This window comes from Centroberyx affinis, unplaced genomic scaffold (assembly GCF_046629955.1).
Source record: "Centroberyx affinis isolate AG114_WGS23_722 - 3 ecotype Tasmania unplaced genomic scaffold, CSIRO-AGI_Caff_v1 ptg001728l_1, whole genome shotgun sequence".
NCBI classification, from domain to species: Eukaryota; Metazoa; Chordata; class Actinopteri; order Beryciformes; family Berycidae; genus Centroberyx; species Centroberyx affinis.
This window is the reverse complement of record NW_027280135.1, coordinates 36,255-60,449: the sequence shown is the minus strand read 5'-3', so window position 1 is coordinate 60,449 and position 24,195 is coordinate 36,255. Positions and strand designations below refer to the sequence as shown.

Sequence of the window (24,195 nt, the reverse complement as noted above, 5' to 3'; positions counted from 1 at the left end):
GTTTCATAAATGTTTTACAACCTAATTTAATACACAGTATCGAGTAGAAGGACATGAGTGTGAGTTTTCACAGCGTCTGGTGGTTCAGTTTGCTGTGATGTCATTCCCCCTCTCTCTCTCCCAGTCTTTCCTGTCTAATAAAGGCTAAAATGCCCCCAAAAAAAGTAAGTGTGGTTTTTTAAAGGAATGGTTTTGCCCCATGGACATTCACTGGAGTTCCTACCAAATGCTGACAGATTAGTCTGGTTCCAGACTCCTGAGTCTCGTCCCTACACTCTGGTGTGTCCCTCATCAACGGCTTGTTCTCACTCGGACAAACAATCGAGCCAATCAGAGCCGTTGTGGGCGGGACTAAAGTTTGAACCGTTCGTGCAACGGTTTTTCATTGTCGTTTAGGCAAAATAGATTTGTTGAATTCACCTCCTTAACCAACGGATTGTCTTTGCAAAGACAACATCTTTGTTAAAATGGACGACATTCTTGGGTCAGTTGGTAAATGTCTGCTAACTATGGATGTAGAGGCTGACTGGCTGCAGCGTCATGTGACTGAAGTGATGTCAGAGTGGCCGGATACGTCAGTCACTGCTGATTGGTTCGGGGAAAATCAACCCCCCCACACAGAAAACTGCTAAGGAGGAGCTGAATAAAGGAGTGGAACCAGATGGACGTTCAGACTGAAGATCAGGCTGCTGACAGATGCTAATACTGTGAGGTTTGTGCCTTTTATCTCCATCTCCTAACCCTTATCTAAATTCCATTATAAGTACTTTGAGGATGTCACATTCAGCATATTCCAAACAGTTTCCTCAGTTTCACAACATGATGATGACAAAAATTAAAATGATTTTTCATAAAATCAAATTTGCTTCCAAATGCTAATACTAAATGCCAAAGGCTAATGTCAAATGCTAAATGCTAACACTAACTTGTGCCTCTAACACCCCAGCAACCAAAATACTGCAAGGCATCAGTGGAGTGCATTAGCTCCAGTTTATGATAAGTCAGACAGACCCGCTGTGGAGCAGCAGGTATGAAGCGACCTGATGGTTTATCTGTGTGACTCTGTGTCTGCCGGTGCATATCTTCCCCCTCCAGCCCTCCGCTCCAGCCGGGGCAGAGTGACTCATGTGACATTCAAGATAATGTTCCTCTAACTCAATAAGTATCTATCTGAAGGGTTTCACTCCAAAAACCTTTATATCCATTTTGCAAAACAAATTCTGACCAGAATAAACAGATCGCCCTCTGGAGCTAATTTTCCTTTTTTAATTAAACACATAATTAACAGGACATAACATGCTGTTGTCTCATGGTTTAGCTCCACACTGACCTCTTCCATCACCTCAAGTCATCATAATCAAGTGCACTATATGAGGAATTAATTGAATAAAAAAAGAAAGTTAGTTCCAGATTGCGGTCTGTTTACAAAATGTTGACAAAATGGACTGATTGTAAGTCACTTTGGACAAAGCCGTCTGCTAAATGACATAATGTAATGTAATGTTTATGCTGGTAATTGTACTTCATTGTGATCCTGCACCTGATGTAAAGCCAAAAAGAGTAGAAATAACCAAATTTTATCTTGTTACCTAATGTTCACTGCTCATTGTTTCAAAACTACTGATGGTTACACCCCCCAAAATGTGGCTGATTTTGCAGTAAAATATTGTGAGAAAGCTTCAAAACCTCCAGAATATTCCGCGTTTAGTTTTACGTTGTCAAGGATTAGATCTCTTTTTAGATGTGAAGCACCTCATGGATCCTGAACGTAACTCACTCACATATTCATTAATTCACTCACTGTTGGCCTTTCTGCCCCTAGTGGCTGTTAGGAGGCATGGCAGCGTCTCCAGACAACACACTGAACCAGGAACGTTCCAACGTGATCTCACACACGACTTGTCAACACCAAATTACCAAATTATTAAAACTCAGTTTTCCCAGCAGAAAACAGTTCCATGAAGGAGACACGACTATAAACAGGCAGCAGAGTCTCAGTGCAGCAGCTCAGTGACAGTCAGGGTGTTGTGGTCGGGTGAAGGATGGATGATGAGTTTGACTTCAATGCCGAAGAGCGGAATTCAATTCCCAGTTTGTACATTTCTACTGTGAGTCAAATAAAAAATTTTTGCGAAAGTTTTTCTTATTTAACCGACCAAAGTCTTTCCCAAACCTTGACCAAGTTGTTTTAGTTGCCTAAACTTCACCATTAGTCAACCTTTAGCTGAAAATGTTTTATTCAATTCAATGTTTTTGTCACAGAATCCAGTTCATGGTGGAGGAATGTAATTACCTCCGCCAAGGAGGTTATGTATTCGGTGCCGTTTGTTTGTTTGTTTGTTTGTCTGTTAGCAGGATTACGGAAAAACTACTGGCCCGATTTTCATGAAACTTCGTGGAAGGGTGCAGCATGGGCCAAGGAAGAACCCATTCAATTTTGGAGCGGATCCAGATCCGACTCACGAACGAGCAATTGGCCTTGGTGGAGGTCTGCGCTCCCTTCTAGTTTTCACATAATTCATGTCCACGGCACCTAAATCTGCACTTCAGACTTTCAAAATTTTTTTATGAGATCATGTTGGATCCTTCACTCCTCCGCCTCCTCTCTGCAACCCTGCTGAAATGTTTAAGCTACTTTAAACGTCTGTGAAAACTCTGTGTTTGGTGTCACCAAAGATAAACCGCTCATCTGACATTAGCGGACAATAAAGCTGTGAACAGAGCTGTTGAACGTTCATAGAGCAACTCAGCTGTTAACTGAATTGAAACTGAAATCTCTGAGCACTGAGAATCACGACAGCATCAAATCTGAACCTCATGAATTGAACAGCAGGGTGAATTCATGGGGTTTAGAGTCGCTGTTTTCAATCCAGTTGGATATTGTGATTCTCAGCTCCACTGCCATTCATCCCTCCCTCCATCCATCCCTCTCACTTTCCCTCTCCCTCCCTCCCTCAATCCCTCTCTCTCTCTCCCTCTCTCTCCCTGTCACCCTCTCTCTCTCCCTCTCTCTCCCTCCCTCCATCCCTCCCTCCCCCTCTCTCTTTCCCTGTCACCCTCCCTCCCTCTCTCTCTCTCTCTCCCCGTCTCCCTCTCTCTCTCTCTCTCTCTCCGTCTCCCTCTCTCTCCATCCCTCTCTCTCTCTCTCTCTCTCTCCTCTCTCCCTCTCTCTCTCTCTCTCCCTCTCTCTCTTTCTCTCTCTCCCTCTCCCTCTCTCTCTCTCTCTCTCTCTCTCGGTCCGTCTCCTCCTGGCTTCCCTGGCTCCTCGGCTCTGGGATTCCAGCATATTAATCTTTAACTACGGCCAGATGGACAGGAACGGGGCGAGGAAGAGGAAAAGAGGGCTACAGCACGGCCTCGTGGGTAGATTTGTTCGGCATGGTCGCCCGCCCGTTCCGCCGCCATGGCGACGGGAGATGAGGCGGTTAACGGGACGACGCCTCCTCGGGAAGTGACATCACCCGTCCCTGATCGGGAAGCCGGGAGGTCGGGAGGAGGATGACGCCGACGGATGTTTGAGCTTCGGTCGGCGAGGTTAGCGCCTCTGAAACTCAATTAGTTTTCAGTTTCAGACAAACAGGCGAAGAGCTTCGTTCCAAAATGAAATCTTCACAATCTTCAAAATAAAAGGTCACACAGAAATGGAAGCAAGAATCACCACCGTCACATAGTCAGTGGATTAGAGATCTTATGCAGTTTCTCCACCTAGAAAAAATAAAGTATACTCTTAGAGGCTCAACTGACAGGTTCTATAACGTATGGCAGCCGTTTCTATCTTCTGTAGACAGATTTAAATTGCGCTCCCTCCCATAGCATAAGGGTCTAGATTTAGACGGTCTCCTGTTGGACTGTACAAGGTCCATGAAGCCTGGACTTACCATTTGGGTGGATGTTTTATTATCATTTATTTATTTATTTTCATTTGTTTATTTATATATATGTATATTCAATTTTTTCCATTGTCCAATGTCTGTATTTAACTTTCTTTATCTTGTTTATTTTTATTATGACCACTAAGATTATTATGATTTGAAATACCCTCTGAAAAGGTATTTTTTTCTTTTCTTTCTGTCTGTTGTCTGAAATAGCACTGTTGATGCAATACTTCTGTGCACAATTTTGTATTATATTCAAAATCTATAAATAAAATGTATTAAAAAAAAAAAGGTCACACACTCAAAATAACACCTACTGGAAAATAACTGATGGCATGAAAGTAAAGCTCATTATGCATCATCTTAAGACCTTTACCTTTACAGACCTTACAAACCTGTGAATCAAAATGCATATCTAATGTTTTGACGTGAAACCCCAGGAGGAACAGCGTCTGTGTGCGCAGCAGCTAATGGGGATCCATCCAATAAACCAATAAACCAATAAACCAATAATCACAGGTTTGCCAGCATGTGAGGTCATTGTGTTTCTCAGCAGGGAAGGTGCTGCACTGAAAGGACACAGCAACACGCCACGCGATGGCTTGATAAATTTCCAATTACAAATATCTGATGATTAATCAAGAGGCCGGTTGCATCACTCGCACTCTTTGTTCCCGCTGTGATTTAACGCCTCCATCAGCCGCCAGCGTCTTTATCTGTGATTATTAAATAGCCTCGCTCTTCATTTACAGCCATGATTAACACAGATTACAGCTGCTGGGAAAGGGAGAACACATAATGGCAACAGTTGTGGGAGGCATGTTTGCTTCAGTGACACCTGAAGAGATAGATTTAGTCAGATGCAACTTCTCTGCAATTTAAAGTTTCCAAGGCTTTTTTATTTTGCCCTAAATTCAGTTTTTCAGCTATTTGTGCTGCTCTCTCTCTTTATTCACACCCATGCACAGAAGCCATCCTGCTGACAGGTATCAGAAATATTATACCTATCATACTGATTGTCTTTTTACTGACTTGCTTACATGGGTTATGGGTTGAATTATTTGCATTTTTATTGCATTATTTCTTCATACATATTTCAATGTTGTTTTTTATTATTATCTACTATTGCGTCTTTTTTTCTTAGTAACTGCATTCTGTAAGGAACGTTTTATTCTTATTTTATTCTTGTAAAGCACTTTGTTAAATAAGTGCTTTATAAATAAATAAATGAAATGAATGTTGTGAGTAGCGAGTTTAAGGCACCAAAAGTAAGGGGAAAAGACTTCTCATTTTCTTCTCAAAGAAAATGAGAAGTTTTCCTCATTCGTGGGTATTTGTACTAAGAGAAATTAATTGAACATGGTCTGATTGTATTTAGAAAATCAAATTATGTGTACAAATGCTACACAGAAATCAATTTTCTTTCTTGCACAATGAACTGTGCTCTCGTTCTCCAAGAAAGACCCATTTAATAGCCGCTATAAAAATGCCAGTATCAAAACAGAAATCACAATGTGATAAATTGCACAAGATGAGAGCGTCAGCTGAGTCTGAATGTAAACAAGTTTCCCAAGCTGACAGCCGCAGCCCGGCCGACAAAGCGCTTCCTCCGCTCCTCGTTTTCAAAAGAGTGTGATGTGTGATGAGTGTGATGGGCTCCGGGGGGGCCTTTCACACCCGCCAGATGAATGGCGCTGATGTCGGACCGCCTGCGGAGACGAGCGGCACGCCGCGGCTTGATTAACGGGTTCCTGTTCAAAGATACACCTGATTAACACACATCAGAGAGGAGGCAGGCCGCAGGGAGAGGAGGGAAGAGACATGACAGGGAATTTCTGATGAGACATTTTTATTTTTTTGTTTAAAGTTCATCAGGCTCCGGACATTTGTTGTGTGTCGTCTCTCCCTCTCTCCTCCCCTCCTCCTCTCTCCCTCCCTCCCTCCTCCCTCTCCCTCTCTCTCTCTCTCTCTCTCTCTCTCTCTCTCTCTCTCTCTCTCTCTCTCTCTCTCTCTCTCTCTCTCTCTCTCTCTCTCTCTCTCTCTCTCTCTCTCTCTCTCTCTCTCTCTCTCTCCTCTCTCTCTCCTCTCTCTCTCTCTCTCTCTCTCCTCCCCCTTCCTTTCTCTCTTTACTTTGATATGTCCAATGGAGGCAAAAATGCCACAAAAAAAACTTAAAACCAAAAAACTAACTAACTAGTGTTCTAGTAGCTCATACCTAACTAGCAGAGGTGGGGATTCAACTCACATGAATTGGACTTGAGTCAGACACTAGTCACAATTTTAACTGCTTGAGACTTGACTTGACTTGGGTTCTGGTGACTTGGGACTTGACTCTGACTTGTACTCTGATGACTTGAAAAGGTTTCTAAAGTCTTGACTTGAGATCTTGTGTTTGTGTAAATGACTCAGATTGAAAGTGATGAGATTTGTTCCAGCAGACGACTGAATTTAAATTCTGTTTTCTGAATTTGTATGGAATGATTGAATTTATTGAAGTTGAAACTGATTATAGAAATCAAACTCATGATGCTCTCACCAAGTTTTTATCCTATTAAAACCATATTGCATTGAAAAGTCCTAGATATTTAGTTTTCTTTAAGATATTAAATTGATACTTGACTCTTGATTTGTTCTGACTTGACTTGCTGTTCTACATTTAGACTTGGGACTTGACATTAATGACATGGACTTGACTTGGACTTGACTTAGTAATCTACACTTAGACTCAGGACTTGACTTGAGACTTGTGCCTCAAGACTTGAGACTGACTTGGGACTTGAGCAAAGCTGACTCGGTCAATCCTCTGCTAGTTAGCTATTAGCACCCTCCTCAAATTTTGAATGCCCGGCCTATCACATGACAACACTTCTCAGTATCTCAGACAAACTGTAGCCCAAATACAAAATAAACTAAATCCTTTTAGTTAATATGCTGCTCCTCAAAGATTATAAAACGCATATTGTAAAATAATGGGACATTTTTCGAAATCTTCTGACTGATCAATAATTGAGCCCCTCTTAGGACATTAAAAAAGTTTTCACATCAGCAAATTTGTTTCTGAGTAAAGTGTTAGTGATCAATAGGCTGCTAATATTCTGAACCTTCTTTTAAGAGGGGTTTGGTTGGTGATCAATAGAATAAACTTAGAAACATCCTGAAACGTTCCTTTGAACAGCCAGCAGTGTCCGGAAATGCACCGAATGACGTTATTCTGTTTAATGGATCTGCAGTGGATGAACATGACTGAACCCGGGTCTGAACCTAAATGGTCTTTTAGGACGAAGACCAGAAGGCCGGCGCTGGGACAGTGATGGATGGCTTGTTGCTGAGCTGAGGCCAAAAACATCATACTGCATTTCAGCATGAGCAGATAAAGCCGGAGATGCTGCCAAGCTGCTGGCTTTTGATCTATATATGTTGTCAGACAGGTTTTTACCTGATTGGAGGGGAGGCACAGCTGATACTAAAGAGAGAAACATCACAGAGAAGACACACATCACTCTGAAAGGACGAATTTGGGACAACACATACTTATGTTACTTTTCAACATGACATACACTACGAGTCAAAAGTTTGGACACCCCACATTTGTCTTTATTTTTATTATTTTCCACATTGTAGAATAACAGTAAAGACATCAAAACTGTGAAATAACACAAATGGAATTATGCAGCGACCAAAAAAGTGTTAAACAAATCAAAACTATCTTATATTTTAGATTCTTTAAAGTAGTCGCCCTTTGCCTTGATGGAAAGAAATTCATACATAGGATCAACTTCACTATTTATATTTGTCTAAGAAACTATTTCAAGCATTTAAGCAGAAGCCTTTAGATCAAAATGGCTTTAAGAGAATGAAGAACATTCAGTCAGGTGGGTCCAGACTGTTGACTGGTAGTGTACAGTGTGTTAAAGAGACATTAAGTAAGGTTTTTACTGCCTCATAGCACAAACAGACCATAATACTTCTGCTGGGGGGTGATAGGTTTGTTGATCAATACCACCGACATAAGAAATACTTAGCCAGGTACGGAAGCCCATTGAGGCATTGAGGCAGTTTTCGGTGCCGTTTGTTTGTTTGTTTGTCTGTTTGTCAGCAGAATTACGGAAAAACTACTGGGCCGATTTTCATGAACTTGGTGGAAGGGTGTAGCATGGGCCAAGGAAGAACCCATTAAATTTTGGAGCGGATCCGGATCCGACTCACGAAATTTGTATATCATAGCAGACTGGACTATTGGCCTTGGCGGAGGTCTGCGCTCTCCGCATGCCCTTCTAGTTTTCTTTGTTTTCGAGGAAGTCCAGGACAGGATTTGAACTGGCAACCTTCCAGTCACAGGCACACTTCTGAAACCTCTAGGCCACATCTAGTATTATCATTTTTTCAATAGAGGACTTAAATCTACTGCTTCTACCCTCTCAACAGTTCCATAACTTGTTTTAGTTTTCTAGTATCACTTTTTCTCCTGTTTTGACTGTATGCCTATTCCTTTAATTTTTCTTGATCATATCTTCTTTCTGTCCAATGTGATTAATGTTAATATTTGTAAAAACTGAGCTTTCCTATAACACACACACATTTTCTGTATGTGAATGCTCTTGAATAAAAAGACTTTTGACCAGTTTTCTACTATCAGTCATTTTGTAAGATCAAGTGACATTTTTTTGTCGGCCTCGGATGAAATCAAGGGAAGGACTATGGATCCGCCCCCGGTCCATCTCTCTGGCACACATATCTCGAACGCCACTGATCAGATTTAGACAAAATTTCAAGGAATGATGCGTGTCATTGTTCTGTTCCAGCATTTTGAAAATTACACTGATTGGCCTAAGGGGGGGGGGGGCTACACAGTTTGTTTGGGGGAATGATGCATCTCACCACTGTGGTCTCACATTTTCAAAATTACACTGATCAGCCTAAGAGGGGGGAGGATGGGGGGCGCGCACAAAATCTCAAGACACCGCTGATCTGATTATGACAAAATTTGGAGAAATGATCTCACCGCTGCATTCAGCTGATCGGCCCAAGAGAGAACTACACTTACAGGTCAAAACAAGGAGACGCATCTGTTTACTGACCGGTCCAGACAGGGACGACATGTTTACTGCTGCCCTGTTTCAGCTGGTGTGTCACTTTGCTACTAACCTGACGGGCCAGATGGTTTGTTACACAGAACCATCTGGGAAGTCGTCCTTGGAAACTGTTTGGAAAAGGGCAGGCACTTTCAAAAAATACTTGGCAGGTGATTGGATGAACCATCTGTCTATCACCGTCTATCACGGGCTAACTTCAACCAATCAGATCAATGAACCATATGACGTAGTAGGACAGCGGCGAAGAGGAAAGACAAAAAAAAAAAAGCCTTCAGTGCCGTTCTTTGCTCTTCTTTCAATGAAGAAATCCTCTCCAGTTCAGAAATAACTGATGTTACAGCAGCATCTACGCTAGCCTCTTTAGGAGCCGCCATTGTTGTGAACGAACAGTCGCTTCTCGCTGTCGTCACACCTAAGCCCCGCCCCCAGCTGCCCTCACAGGACGCTGATTGGTCCGCACCGCTGTGGTTCGGCCACAAACGCATCACTTGAAGCCTGGCAAGATGGATTCTCGCATGATCGTGATCTCGCGAATCCAGCTGCCTCGCAAGGTAAGGATTTTGCCAAACTTGGGGGAATGACGCATCTCACCACTGTGGTCTTTCAAAATTACACTTATCAGCCCAAGAGGGGGGAGGATGGGGGGAGACGTATCTGTTTACTGACCGGTCCAGACAGGGACGACATGTTTACTGCTGCCCTGTTTCAGCTGGTGTGTCACTTTGCTACAGGACAAGACTCCAACCTACTGATTCAGCCTCTGCCACGGTCTGAAGGAAGGGAGACGACTCTGACAGCCGGTCAGTCGCACACAGACTCACCAGCTTGTCCTTCCTCTCCGGGGCAAAACCTTCATCTGCTGTCGCACATTTAATTGCTTCCTGGTAACTGAGAGAAAAAAGTCTCACCCTGCAGTACATGGGTACATGCTGCTCGTACAATATACACTGAACAAAAATATAAACACAACACTTTCGTTTTTGCTCCCTGCACATTTTACAGTGGCCTTTTATTGTGAGCAGCCCAAGGCACCTGTGCAATAATCATGCTGTTTAATCAGCATCTTGATATGCCACCTGTCAGGTGGATGGATTATCTTGGCAAAGAAGTGCTCACTAACACGGATTTAAACAAATTTGTGAAAAATTTGAGAGAAATAAGCCTTTTGTGTGCATAGAAAAAGTCTTAGATCTTTTATTTCAACTCATGACAAATGGGAGCAAAAACAAAAGCGTTGCGTTTATATTTTTGTTCAGTATAATATGATGATGCTGTCACATCTCATATGCTACTTTGCTATTGTGCTATGTGTTATTCTTTTATGATCTTATTGTATTTTCTTTTCCCACACTTAATTTTTCATTAAGTGGCCTTCAACTTTCTTATTGTACAAATATTCTCATTCCATATTTTATGCCATTGTGCTTTATAATGAACTCTTCATATAAATAGCAACCACAGATCTCTCTCTCTCTCTCTCTCTCTCTCTCTCTCTCTCTCTCTCTCTCTCTCTCTCTCTCTCTCCTCTCTCTCTCTCTCTCTCTCTCTCTCTCTCTCTCTCTCTCTCTCTCTCTCTCTCTCTCTCTCTCTCTCTCTCTCTCTCTCTCTCTCTCTCTCTCTCTCTCTAGTGTAGAGTGAAGCTCACTCGCCCAGCAGCTCTTTGAACTGTTTCACTATAGAAAACGCAGCAGCCAAAAGCTCCATTTTATTACAGTTATTGAATGTTAGGAACGCTCAGATCTTGGTTGGATGATGAACACAGAACTCAAGAGTGAGACTGAAGAAGAAAATTAACATTATGAACTGGGTTGACTGTCACTTTAACTACAAAACAAACAGTACAGACAGGAGAAAAGAGAAAGTCCACCTCATACCTCCAGATCTACACTTCCATATCTTCAGGACCACAGGAGTTTTGTCAGGACGCTGCGGCTCTGACCCTTGACCTCTCACCCTAACCTAGTGGTTGCTTGTAATGTTGACGATCCAGAAATTCAGGCTTGTTCTGCTGTTGCTCTCATGGTAAGTCTCTCTGGATGAGAACGGCAGCTAAATGCAGATGGAAATGCCTCTCATGGTCTCCAGAGGGCCTCTGGACGCTCGTTCAGCCCTCCGCTCTCAATTAGCTCCCGTTAGCTGTGACAGCTAACCAAACTGCAACTGGCTTTGGCTAATGAGGGCTTTGATAATTAGCATGCTGGAGGAAAACAAGCGGCCCTGTGAAAGATTAACCGCTTTGAGTCTCCAGAGAAACACAAGCACGTCCCGCATCTCTAATGAGCTTAAAGTGAACACTCTGGATCTGTTTTCCATACGTTTAGTCTCCCATCTTTCCACAAAAGCAATCAAGCGTTGAAAAGTCACGTGACGCCTCTCTCTCCTCTCGTCCTAATTGGCCGGTTGCTGGGAACCGGCGGGTCAAGGTATTTAATCAGCTGGAGGGCTGTTGAACTTTCTCCGTTCTTCTCAGCTGAGTGTGGAGCTTCTAGTCTCTTCTCCACTGACAGGTGGCCTCTGGTGTCCCCTCTGTCTTCCTCTCACTGGGATAATTGGACACTTTGAAGTTTAGTTGGTGGTTTTTCTTCACCACGCATTCATAACAGCGGTTAGAGAGATCTTCTCGGAGGCGGGTTCGACGCCCTGCAGCAGGCAGCGTGCGTCCATCATCAACATCATCAACTGTCGAAGTGTGCTTGAACTTTAAAGTGAAGCCATTTTGGTATGACACATGCAACACCTTTCCCAAATATAACTGACATTCACTTTCCACAGGATCCTGAGGTTATGTCTTACAGGACAGTGATTCTCAACCTTTTTCATATCAAGGACCCTAATTTAGTCCACATTAGAGCCACAGACCCCCATGTGATGAGATTTTGTCTCTCGGACCCAAATCTGAGAATATTTTAATTCTTAGATATGATTTTGTCCAGAATTCCATGACTATCTGTATTGTAGGTGGAGAGATAACAGTCAGGATTCCTACACCTTTTCCAAAGTCAAATTCAAGCACTTTTCAAGCATTTTCAAGCTTTTCCAGCACCTTACAGCTATGGTAAATTACAGATTTATATACATATATATACTCAAAATGATTATTTCACTTCTTCATCACATTAAATCAGATGTTATTGTGCTATAAACAACCAAAATTATGTTTTGTGACAGCAATGCTGTAACGATTATGTAGCGACCATTAATACCAGAGATAGTATTAGTGGAAATAAACAGGATGTTTTTCTTAACAAATATTGCTACTCCCCTGGCTCTGTTATCAAAAAACAAAGTGTTTATCAATTTACCCTCACTGGTTGCACGTTTCTTAATACTGATTTTAATAATGGCCTACACTCAGTGGCCACTTAATTAGGTACACCTGTACAATCTAATGCAATTCAATGCAACAGCTCTGCCATAAATTCTACCTTTAGGAAGTTTATAATGTTCAGTTTTTGTTGACATTGTCGGGAATGTGTAAATTTAATTATATGTTTATTATTGAGGTTATAGTTTGCAGTGGTGCAAACTACTATTGAGAGTAATATTATTCTACTAATATTCTGCCCCCCTCATGTATATAAATAGGGAAGACAAAAAATTAGAAACACCTCTCAATATAATGCAGTCCAGTACAACACCACCACTAACTATGACCTCTAATAGTGTTAATTTGCTGTGGACCCCCTGGAACCCCCTGAAGGACCCCTGGCGGTCCCCGGACCCCACGTTGGGAACCACTGTTATAGGGAACTTCACTAATATCAGTGCAAATCTTAAAGGGAATTCCAGAATGAAAATGAAATATATGGACTAGTACAGCTCTTCACCTCTTCATGACAAATGCATCGCAGGTGGGGTGGGGGGGGGTGAGAGTGTGCGTGTTTGTGTGTGTGTGTGTGTGTGTGTGTGTGTGTGTGTGTAACATATGGCTCAGCTTTAATGAGTCACAGCCAGCCTGACATTCGGCCTTCTGCTGCGTCGGGAGGAAAACTTTCCATCAGGTCGCTGCTGTTACCTGGTCGTCTGTTTTGTTTAGTCACTTCACACTGGAAAACACTCTGCTGTTTACATCACACTTACTATCACTTCATCACCTTTATCCACCTTGCTTCACATGCACTCTTCTATTCACACCCTTTTCTTCACACTCTTCTTTTCACACTCTTTTTTGTCCGCCACACTGCGAAAACTGACTTGAATCTTGTATCCAGACTTATCAAGCTTATTTAATTTTTAGTGAAATCATCTTATTGCACTGGCAGATAATTTTAACAACAAATTAGACTTTTTTTTTCTTTCAGGAGAATATAACTTGTTTCAGGACATTTACTTGGTAAAAGGGAAATTGTGTTTGTGAATGTTTCTTGTTTCCAGATTTTCTTCATTGTTTTATGATGATTTCTTGAAAGAAGTCATTTTGGCATGAATCAAGTGAAATTTACTGAAATGCACAAAATGTGCCTTGGTCCAGACCTTTGACTCCGCCCACTCCACTGAGTTGACTGATTCTGGTCTGGCATCGTGACATGAAACAGCGGTTTCTCGGTTGAAAAATGATCGGTCCAATGGTGGCGGGGGGGACTAACGATTAGCCAATCAGGGCCACAGGCGGGACTAACGCCGTTGTCAAGCTGTTGTCAAGCTGTGCACCGGAACCAAGGAGGAGTAATAACAACAATGGAGACGCTATAGACAAGATAGACGCTGCTATCCAGGCTGTTCTGAATCCATTAAAAGCACCAATTACTTTGAAATCCGAACAGCACTCTGCTTTGAAGGCATTTATTCAAAGGGAAGATGTTTTTTTCACATCAGTGTCGACTTAAAGTGACGTTAGATTCAGGCGGATACGTCGGTCTCTAGTGATCGGTTAGGGAAAATCGAATCCCCCTCCCCCACGGAAATCGGTTAGAGTGGAGGCAATGTCAGACTGAAGATGGAAATGGAGTGGAACGAGTTGACAGTTCTGTCTGATATCAGGCAAGCACAAAATCTCAGACGCTACTGATCGGATTTTGACAAAACTTTGGGGAATGATGTGTGTCGTCGCTCTGTTCCGGCATTTTCAAACTGACAGAGATCGGAGCGTCCCGGTGGCTCAGCGGTCTGAGGCCCACGCCGTGTCACCGTGACGCCCTGGGGTCGAATCTGACCTGCTGCCTGTGTTACACTTCATCTCTCTCTCCCCTGTCTTTCTTCACTATTGGCCATCTAATGAAGGAAAAAAAATCATCTTAAAAAATGAATACACTGATTGGCCTTGGGCACTTCAACGTTTGATTAATTGTCTGTGTTTTAATCCCAGACACCACTGATCTGATTATAACAAAACTTGAGAAATGAAGCATCTCTCATCTGCATTCAGAATTTAAAATGACACAAATGTGTTAAAAATGACACGTCCTTTTTAAGAGTGTCTGTCTGTGTGTCTGAGAAATCTATTCAAAAGATGTTTTTTTTTATATCCCTATCCTGTAATGTTAGTAATCACTGTACCTTGATGTCTGCATACATCTATGTGCATTATTATATCTCCTGTCATCTCCTTTAATGTGATTTGATTGGCCTTGGGCTTCTTGATGTTCTTGCTCTACCTGAATAGTTGGGCTTGATTGTCTGATTACCATCAGCTGTTGTTTGTCTGTCTAGCCTCTTGCTGCCTGTTGCTTTTTACTCTTTATCTGGGAGAAGGCCATAGAGAGGAAATGTCATCAAATAAAGAATATTTTCTATGGAGCGACACACTTTTTCTTGTTTTCTGCAGTCGGGGGGATTTGCACCATCGCCCCCCCCAGAACCTGCTGCTGGCTTCTACACATGACTTTCCATTTCACACTGTGAAATTACACCAAACACACTGCTGCACTGTGTTTGCCTAGGACATAATACAAACAAAACAACTCCATATCTCAAATTGGCTGGCTTAATGTTTCCTCCAGCTCAGACTCAGAAACGATCAGCCTCCAGCTCCACAGACTGACACTGATAACAGAGACGGGAGTTTTACAGGGAGAGAGGTTTCTGGAATCAGACCATGAGATAGATCAGTGGTTCTCAACGTGGGGTCCGGGAACCACCAGTGGTCCTTGAGGGGGTTCCAGAGGGTCCCCAGCAAATTTCTGAGTTGTTAAACTTCTCCATTATTTCATTTACAAGAAGTTAACACAATTAGAGAATGTAGAATGTAGACTGTTTTGATCGTATTTTCACTGTTATCTCTCTACCTGCAATGCAGACAGTCATGGGATTCTGGACAAAATCATATCTAACAATAAAAGATATTCTCAGATTTGGGTCCAAGAGACAAAATCTCATCAAATGGGGGTCTGTGGCTCTAATGTGGACTAAATTAGGGTCCTTGATATGAAAAAGGTTGAGAGTCACTGAGATAGATGATAGAAACAGGTGATGACACTTTAACATGCTGTTTTCCAGCATGAACTAGTACTAGACTCTTTTTTTTGTTACTGCATTTTTTTTAAATTTTATTTTCTATTTCTTACATCATATGAAAAATGAACATCATCTTCCCTATCCCCCACCCTGCTGGGACCATAGAAATCCCTTAGATACATTCATTCACATTTCGAAGCCGAGAATAGATAAAATATAAGTGAAGTAAATAATCAATAAATAAATTAATCGTATGACCAAGATTTACCAACTGCCAGTTTTGTCTGTACCGCGAAACAAAACTAGACTATAGTGTTTACTTTTGGATGACAAAAACTTCACCATTACCACCAGGTGATTTCTTAGTGGATCTGAGACTGAACTTGACCCTTTCCCAGAATTCACTATTATGGAGGTTTCATTTAACCATAAATTATGCTGTCAGTCCATAACAGGTAAGTGTAGGTGGGATCAGTGTTGAAAGCGTCTCACTCTAGTTTAATAGCAGGAGGAACAGTTAGATAACGTCCTGTGGATTTATAAATGCCAAACAGTAATTACCAAAAGCAGAAGCCAGGTTCCTCTTTTCTACTGACAGACTGCAGATGAAAGGGGAGAAGGAGTATTTGAGGAGTTTTGTTCCAAAATGAGATATATACCATTTAAAAACAAATGACTCACAGCACATTGTGTGTTAGTATTGAAGTTAGGAGTCATCTTAAGATATTTGCATACAAAATTGTTCATTCTTTGAGGCCAGAATCATGTTTTGATGATTTTTTTATGATGAATTTCAGGTAGCAAACTTTTTCCAAAATGGATGGCTTCCATCCCCCTTCCCTCCCCTTTTCTTTCTTCCTTATTTCTCCTTTCTACTGATGATGTATCACTTCCTTGTTTTTTGACCAATAGGCTTGCACATTGATAGAGAACCATCCTCCCACTCAACTCATTAGTGTAACACAATATAGGTGTGTAAGTTACTGCTGACGATGACCCTGGAGACTTGCATTTTACATTTTTTATTGAGACCATATTCCACCCATGCAATGAGCCCTTCACAAGATGGGATATGGATATATGGCGTTTCGGAACAAAAACCTTCATTTGTTCCATCTATTACCTGGCTACTAAGCCTCTGACCCTTGACCTCCTTCCTATTAGCTGTTTGTAATGTTGCTAATCTATGAATCGAAGCTTATTCTACTGCTGCGCTCCTTTTAAGCAGCTTTGAATGAGAGTCGGCTACATACTGTCAGAGGTGGAAAGTAACTAAGTACATTTACTCGAATATTGTACTTAAGTACAATTTTTAGGTACTCGTACTTTACTTGAGTATTACCATTTTATGCTACTTTATACTTCTTCTCCACCACAATATTGTACTTTTTACTCCACTATCTTTATTTGATAACTTAAGTTACTAGTTACTTTGCAGATTCAGATTATTAATACAAAATATAATCAACTAATAAATTGTGATGTATTATTATATTACTGTAAGCTACCCAGCAGTATATAAAGTAGTGGAAATCAGCCCCACCTTTTCCAGCTGCAACATTAAAGTGATGCTCACACATTAATGCATCAATAATTATAATTCAATAATATAACATATACTGTATTATTCTGAAATGGGCCATTCTGCATAATGAGTACTTTTACTTTTGTTGCTTTAAGTACATTTTGATGCTAATACTTTTGTACTTTTACTTAAGTAACATTTTGAATGCAGGACTTTTACTTGTAACAGAGTATTTTTATACTGTGGTATTTCTACTTTTACTTAAGTAAAAGATCTGCATACTTCTTCCACCACTGCATACTGTACTGTACATGCCTACAGTGTATAGTAAGACAAAAATGACAAGAGATAAAAGAGCAAGACGAGTGGAAATGATCCCAGCGGCCGAGTGTGTTTAGCAGGAAATACCTACAGATCTGATAGGCCGACTGTAGTTTCCGTATACGGCAGCAGGGCTCTTGACCTCTGTTAATAAATGCCCTGCCGGGAGTTTTATACCCGTGTGGGAACGAGCGAGGGACGCTCAATGGGAACTGATTGAGGGTTTGTCTGTTTGTTTGTGCTCTTGACTGGCTTTGACATTGATTCACGTCTGCAGATACGGGAAGCGGTCGACTGCAAGGCAAATTTATGACTCCAGGACTGATCTTACATACTGGGCATGCAAAGTCACATGAATAAAGCAATACATTTGGCCATCCGGGAAAGCTGAAATGCATTAACAGGTGCTTATTTTTCTCCGAGTCTTTGTTTTCTCCATGTGTTCGCCCTCTTTCAGTTCCTCTCTTTCATTTCCTCGGGTCAAACATCAACCACATGCACGGATAAAAAAAAAGGTATTTCTGCATCCTAGAAATCTGCTGTAAGGTCTTGTTTTACTTGATATGCTCTCCATGCTCCCGCTGCACCCTTTTTTATTTCCATATGTCAAGCATCAACCCCACACCGCGCTCCCAAACGCCTCCCGCATCCTGAAAATCTGCTGCATCATTCACCGGAGCAGAGAGTTTTCCACTGTGTCCTCGGGGCGCTGAGCCGTCTGGCCCGGGAGACGCATCGATTCGGCTCACATTTCTGGCTCGGGCTGCTGCCGCTGTGATGCTGCCCTGCGGCAAGGATCAAGAGCTAATGTCCGGGTTAACAAGCCGCGCTGCCCGCCCCGCTCAGAGGGCGAGGGGAGGGGGAGGGAGGGCGGGGGGGGGGGCAGCGAGATGACCGGGCGATAAGCAGAAACCAGAACCGGCACGGGACGAGCAGACGGACAGACTCTGCAGCCTCGTTCACATGGACTCAGAATATCTGGCCTCCTCTGTGCAGCTGAATCAACAAGAAAACATTCAAAACACACCGCTGCGCTACGGTTTCTGCTTATAAATAATGACTTGCATGCTTTGTTTTGTTTGTGTGTGTGTGTGTGTGTGTGTGTGTTGGCGTGTGTGTGTGAGTCTGTGGTGGCAGAAGGCTGATAATGTGCAAAGAAACAAGAAACAAGCCAGTGGCGGTTTCCAGTGCGAGGCCGTCCCTGATCCATTTGTTACAGCATATAAATGCAGGGAGAAAAGATAAAGAACAACATGTGTGATACAGGCTCCAGTCAGCTGTTCTGTATCCTGCTTATACTGAAGGGCTTCAGTCGAAAACCCTATACTGTGTGTACATTTTTAACCATAACACTGTGTTCCTCTGCGGTAATGCATCACAACCTGTGACCTGACAGCGTGAGATTATGATATATGATATGCAGTGGTGGAAGAAGTACTGAGATCTTTTACTTAGGTAAAAGTAGCAATACAACAATGTAAAGATACTCCATTACAAGTAAAAGTCCTGCATTCAAAATCTTACTTAAGTAAAAGTACATAAGTATTGGCAGCAAAATGTACTTAGAGTATCAAAGTAAACGTACTCATTATGCAAACTGTCCCCATTTAGAGAGTTATATTTTACATAAATTATTGGAATATTAATACTGATTTATTGACATACATGAACATGTAAGCAGCATTTTAAAGTTGTCAACGTGAAGCTAATCTTAACAATTTAGCTTTACTTTTGGGTAGTCTAATCTATAACAATGCTATTTTATAGTTATTTTATAAAGATGATCAAATGTTTTAAATATAAAATATTGATCTGAAAAGTAACTAGTAACTATAGCTGTGAAATAAATGTAATGGAGTAAATAGTACAATATTTCCCTCTAAAATGTAGTGGAGTATAAGTACAAAGTAGCATAAAATGGAAATACTCAAGTAAAGTACAAGTACCTCAAAATTGTACTTAAGTACAGTACTTGAGTAAATGTACTTAGTTACTTTCCACCACTGATGATATGGATGTGAATGTTTACTGTTGCACTTTGACCCGTCATGTCCTGCTGCTTTCTTCTTCTTCTCTGTTGCTCTCTAGTTTGTTCTGTGTTGTAATTGTCGGAGTGATTTTTTTCTTCTTTTTTTTTTTATCTGTATTGAAACTAATTCCGCTGGAATTGGAGCTGGAACTGGAACTGAACTTTGATGAAAAACTCTGCATACATCGCATTAAATTCATGATTCGATATTTTAAAAATACAGAAGATCCCATCCTCGAAGATGATTGTGTTTTGTAGGTAAATTCTTAGATAGCTGATAACATAAACGATCCTATAATGAGTTTTACTTTCATATCAGCAATCATTTTGGCACCACAAGGAGCCTCATTTTTCAAATTGTGGATACATACTTTTGAAACGAAACACTCTTGAATTGTCACATGAAGTCAATCAACCAATCAATGCAGGAGGACATGGCAGTTAGGAAATGCTGCCCTGCTGTTTGAGAAATACCAGTATTGTTAAGTGTCAGAAGCTTTTTCCAGATAGATTTACATTACATGAAACAAGATCCAGTAAAGGTCAGGGGAAAAAGGACGAATTGATTCCAGTTACTGGTAATAACTATTCACACACTGCCAGTGACGGGCTTAAAGGGGCACTCACAAATGAAGTGGTTTGTACAAGTGTCATCAGGATTACACCGATTACATATTGGAAAAATAGAAAAAAAAACACATGATGAAATCGTATAAAGCCTCACTGAGAGCACTGTTGAGGAAAAAATGTATTCATATGTTTATTCATATATTGTTTTAAAGACTTATTACGGTGAAGAGGGCTTTTTTCGGAGTTCAAACGATAACAAAGCACTACAAACAAATATCTAATTAACTGTAAAGACTGTAGCAAAAATGACAGCATAGATTGGCCAATTTCACTTGTATCCTACTTTTACAGTCTGCTGGTAGACAGTGTGTTAGTGCTGCTGATCAGCTGAGCACCAAAACGTTCAGTCACCTTTGTTACTTTTTGTCACATAGCCTATTTTTTCTCCACCATGTAAATAAATTTGCATTCTTTTTGCATCTTCTCTTTGCCTCTACAGTCTGTTTGTCAATGGGCCTTTGTCTCCATTCATTTGTTATGCAAGATACTGAACAATACTGTATGTCTGACTGATTGGCTGATAATTTGAGTTCAGATCTATTATGGGTGAAATGCCTGTTTAAGATCCAACCATCTGGAGACATGAAGTAACCAGGGTGGGAAACTATCTTTTTTGTTCACTGGACACAGTGGCTGGAGGATTTCTAAATTTATCATCCAAATCCGATGTTTTGTAATCCACGGAAATGTCTAAATGATGATTGGTTTCCTGTCTAACCGGCTGGCGGACGGATTTACCAAACACAGACAAAATTCACCAGCATTTGGCCGGTGTCTGGAGTGAAAATGACTTGATTTCATGACGTCCGGTGACTCACCTCGGCCCTCGCTCTGCACATCGTAGAGGATGTCGGAGTAGTTGACGGTGGGCTTGTTCTCCTCGAACACGCTGTCCTGGATGGTGATGTTGGCGTTCTTCAGCTCGGTGTACAGTCCTTCCACCGCGAAGTAACACGGCCGGTCGTCCACCTTGTTGTCGCTGAACAGGAGCAAGGCGTGCTCCCGCCACCCGAAGTGCTCGCAGATGCGCAGGGCGAACTTCCCCAGCTTCTTGTGGGTGGGGCCCGTGTTGGTGATGGACGGGTAGACGCCGCCGTCGAAGGCCACCGCCGGGGCGCCCGCCGTAACCATGGGAACGTCCCAGTGCGTGGTGAAGAGGCCGACGGGGGAGGAGGTGTAGGAGCAGCCGGGTCCGATGAACGCCCACGGGTCGTAGGCGAACTTGAGGTCCACGGCCATGAGCGGGGCCACGGACTCGGAGCAGATGCCGTCCTTGTCTTCGCTGTTCTTGAAGGCGTAGGTGAGGTGGTGGCCGGGCAGCAGGGCGGGGTCGGCGTTCACCGTCCGGACGGCCCGCTCCAGGGCCGGGCCGATGCGGGGCCAGGCCCAGGGGTAATCCGTGTTGCTCTGCGGTAAGATGACGGCCAGCGTGATGTTCTGGCGCTCCCGGGGCTCGTGGTGCGCTCGGGTTTGACGCCGGGAGCCGCGGTGTCGAGAGGACCGCCCGTCCGCCGGCCGGACGCCCGGCAGAACCAGCAGAACCAGCAGAACCAGCAGGAGCCTGGCGCCCTCCTTGCAGCAGGCCATCCTCTGCCCAGCAGGTAGACCAGTGAATAATTTATCCCCGTGAACTGAGGAGACACACAAGGGAGATATTCACACGCATTAACAAAACATGTAACACAAATTAATTCAACTCCTGTCATCTGAGCCTGCCTGCTTCCACCTCCTACTGAGAGATCCGGCCTAATAAGGTGGGTCGGCCACTGGGACCTGCACTGTAAAAACGAATTTGGGCTTTTAGTTACCTCAATTCTTTTTCCTTAGTCAGTTCAACTAAAAATGACTAAAACATTGGGCCTACTTGAAATTTAAAGTTTTAATGTGGTCAACTCATCAGTCAAATCAGAACTGTCCAGGTAACTTAAATTGCTGAGTTGACTCAATTAAGTGTGAGTAGTAGCCCCTGCAAAACTGCCTTGGACAACCCGCACACGCCCACACGGACATACCCTCGTGCTCCACATGCATCATCCAGAAAAAAGGACCATTGCAGTTTGAGAGGACAGCAAGACAGCAAGTCAAGACAGAGCAAATAATTTCAGGTAAATATTTTTGTAAGTTACAACGTGCAATGCCATCCTACCTAATGTTAAAATTGTTGCCAAATCCTCGTATTATTTATAGCTAGCTAGCTAACTACAGAATTCTTTCCTCATTGATTTGTGTTCAGAACATTTTCCTCCTTGCCCCTGACTGATTAAGTTACTGATTTGTTACCGACCGGTAACCAGCTGGGGAACGTTAACCAGTCCGGGGCAATGAGGAAAACGTTGATGACCGACTTACCGACCGGTAACAAGTTGCCGAGCAGCAGCCAGTCCGGGGCAACGAGGAAAACATTCGCTGCAAGCCTTCAAATCCATAAAATAATACCCTGGTTAGCTCCCTGTATATATTAACTATCAAAATTCAGCCAGGGTGTTTGTGTATGTAAATCAGATATTCATTAATTTCATAAGTCTACAATCTAAACTGCAGTGAATTGCATGGTTGCAGACAGTAGTGCTAACTTTAGCTAGCTTGTACCTTTGTATGGCGAAGCTAAGCTAAGCGATTTTATTAATATTCTAGAAACAACTGACTGCACTACAGTGAAGAATATGAATTCTTCCCCCAGTGTCACAATATTTTATGGGATATCAGAGTTGCTAAAGGAACCATGGCATGCTTCCCTCAAAACTGGCTAAAATTAGGTCCCTTGAAAGGATGCTTTCTATGGATCCTATACATTTGAGACAACCTAAAACTTGAAAAGTTTCACTTCCTACCAAGAAATGCTACCAAAAATATGTTTTCTTCCATTTGGGACAGAGCCACTGTTTATCTAGCAAGCTTATCAACAGATAGCTTAACATGGATATAATATAAAACAATGTGTTTACTGCTGCATTACAAAGCTTCACTCTTTGTCAGTGCATTGATGTTTAAATTAATCTATGCTGATATTAAGATAAAATGCTCTCACTTATTGTCTATCCCTGCATGATATTAGTCAGTGATGGTTTATTTGTTAAAAGGCTGAATTTGGTTTATTAACAGTAATTCTGTATTTGCTGTGGATGACATTGTGGATTTGACTGAAATTGCACAAGATATGGAGATATCAATCTGACATTGACTTGTTTTCTTTACAGGGCTGGAGGTCATATTGAGTGGTCTGGAGCAGCCTGTCCTGTCCCCTGTTGGATGAAGTTTCTTGTTCTCTTTGCAGATTGCTGCAGAGTTCATGCGCCTGGTTTCTGTTGATCTCCACCAGTCTTTCTTAGATGGACTTGACAAGTATTTTCCAAAACTGCTGGAGTTGTCCAGAGTGTGAGCCAGCAGCAGTACCAAGCTTCACAGTCTGCTTCAGTCCCTTGATGTTCAAGTAAGGATAGTCTGATCTTAATCAAATTCTTTCTCACCACTGAAGAAAGATTGAAGTTGTGACATCACTTGTAATAGTGGGGCAATGTTATCTTGTGATTATCAGAAACTAACAAATGTCTACTGGCTCAGTTGCGTGTGTGTTCTCAATCGGTGCTCAAATCACATTCTGGTTGCGGATGCTCAGGTCCACCAGCTGTGTTTACAGCGCGGCTAGAGCAGTGACAGACAGACTTTAGTTTGTTTGAGGTGTTTTTCTCCTGTGTATTTTGCTATTTACCTTATTGTTACTTATCCTGTCAAAAATAACCTATACAAGCATGCCTACATTCCATCTTCAGATCTCGATTGCTACAGTTGGGACACAGTGTGTCTTCCTTTACTGTTCTTCTGTGTTATAGACTTCCAACCAGAAGAGCAGAGCTGCAGTGTTGCTTGGACTGCCTCACTACCTGAGAAAGGATCCCTCCAACTTCATCAAAGTCTGTGAGGTGCGTTACAGCCATTGTTTATATAGTTACAGTGCTAGCTTTTATACCCTAATCAGGCAGCTTTACAGCAAACATGTTTTTACATGACATCTACATGACATTTACCTATAACTTGATGGTACATGTGATCAACTGTCTAGAAATTGAAAATGTTTTATTTACCTACAAATTCAGTCAGTCATTCATTCATTCCCACTCCATGTTAAGATGAGGGATGTTTTAGACCATGGAGCAGCACCAGTCGACTTATGTTTTTTTACAGTCTTGTGGTGGATTTTTTTTTTTACACTGTCACCCAATGGATGTAATGGCCATTACACAATACAATGAGGGACAGTGATAAAAAAGACATATAGACTCTGTGTCTTACAACTATTTATTTATTTTCTCATGAATAAGGGACATGTGT

General features: G+C 42.1%; 1 protein-coding gene across 1 annotated transcript in view; it reads right to left on the bottom strand.

Moving 5' to 3' along the window:
- LOC139651925 (atrial natriuretic peptide receptor 1-like) overlaps window positions 1–21,453 on the bottom strand; it is a gene marked incomplete at its 3' end in the record, with an annotated part of 56,584 nt that extends 35,131 nt beyond the window's left edge. Inside the window, exon 1 of the mRNA XM_071528819.1 lies at window positions 20,685–21,453. Coding sequence (XP_071384920.1) covers window positions 20,685–21,453 — 769 coding nt within the window. The remainder of the gene's footprint in view (window positions 1–20,684) is intronic.
- Between the last annotated feature and the right edge of the window lie 2,742 nt (window positions 21,454–24,195).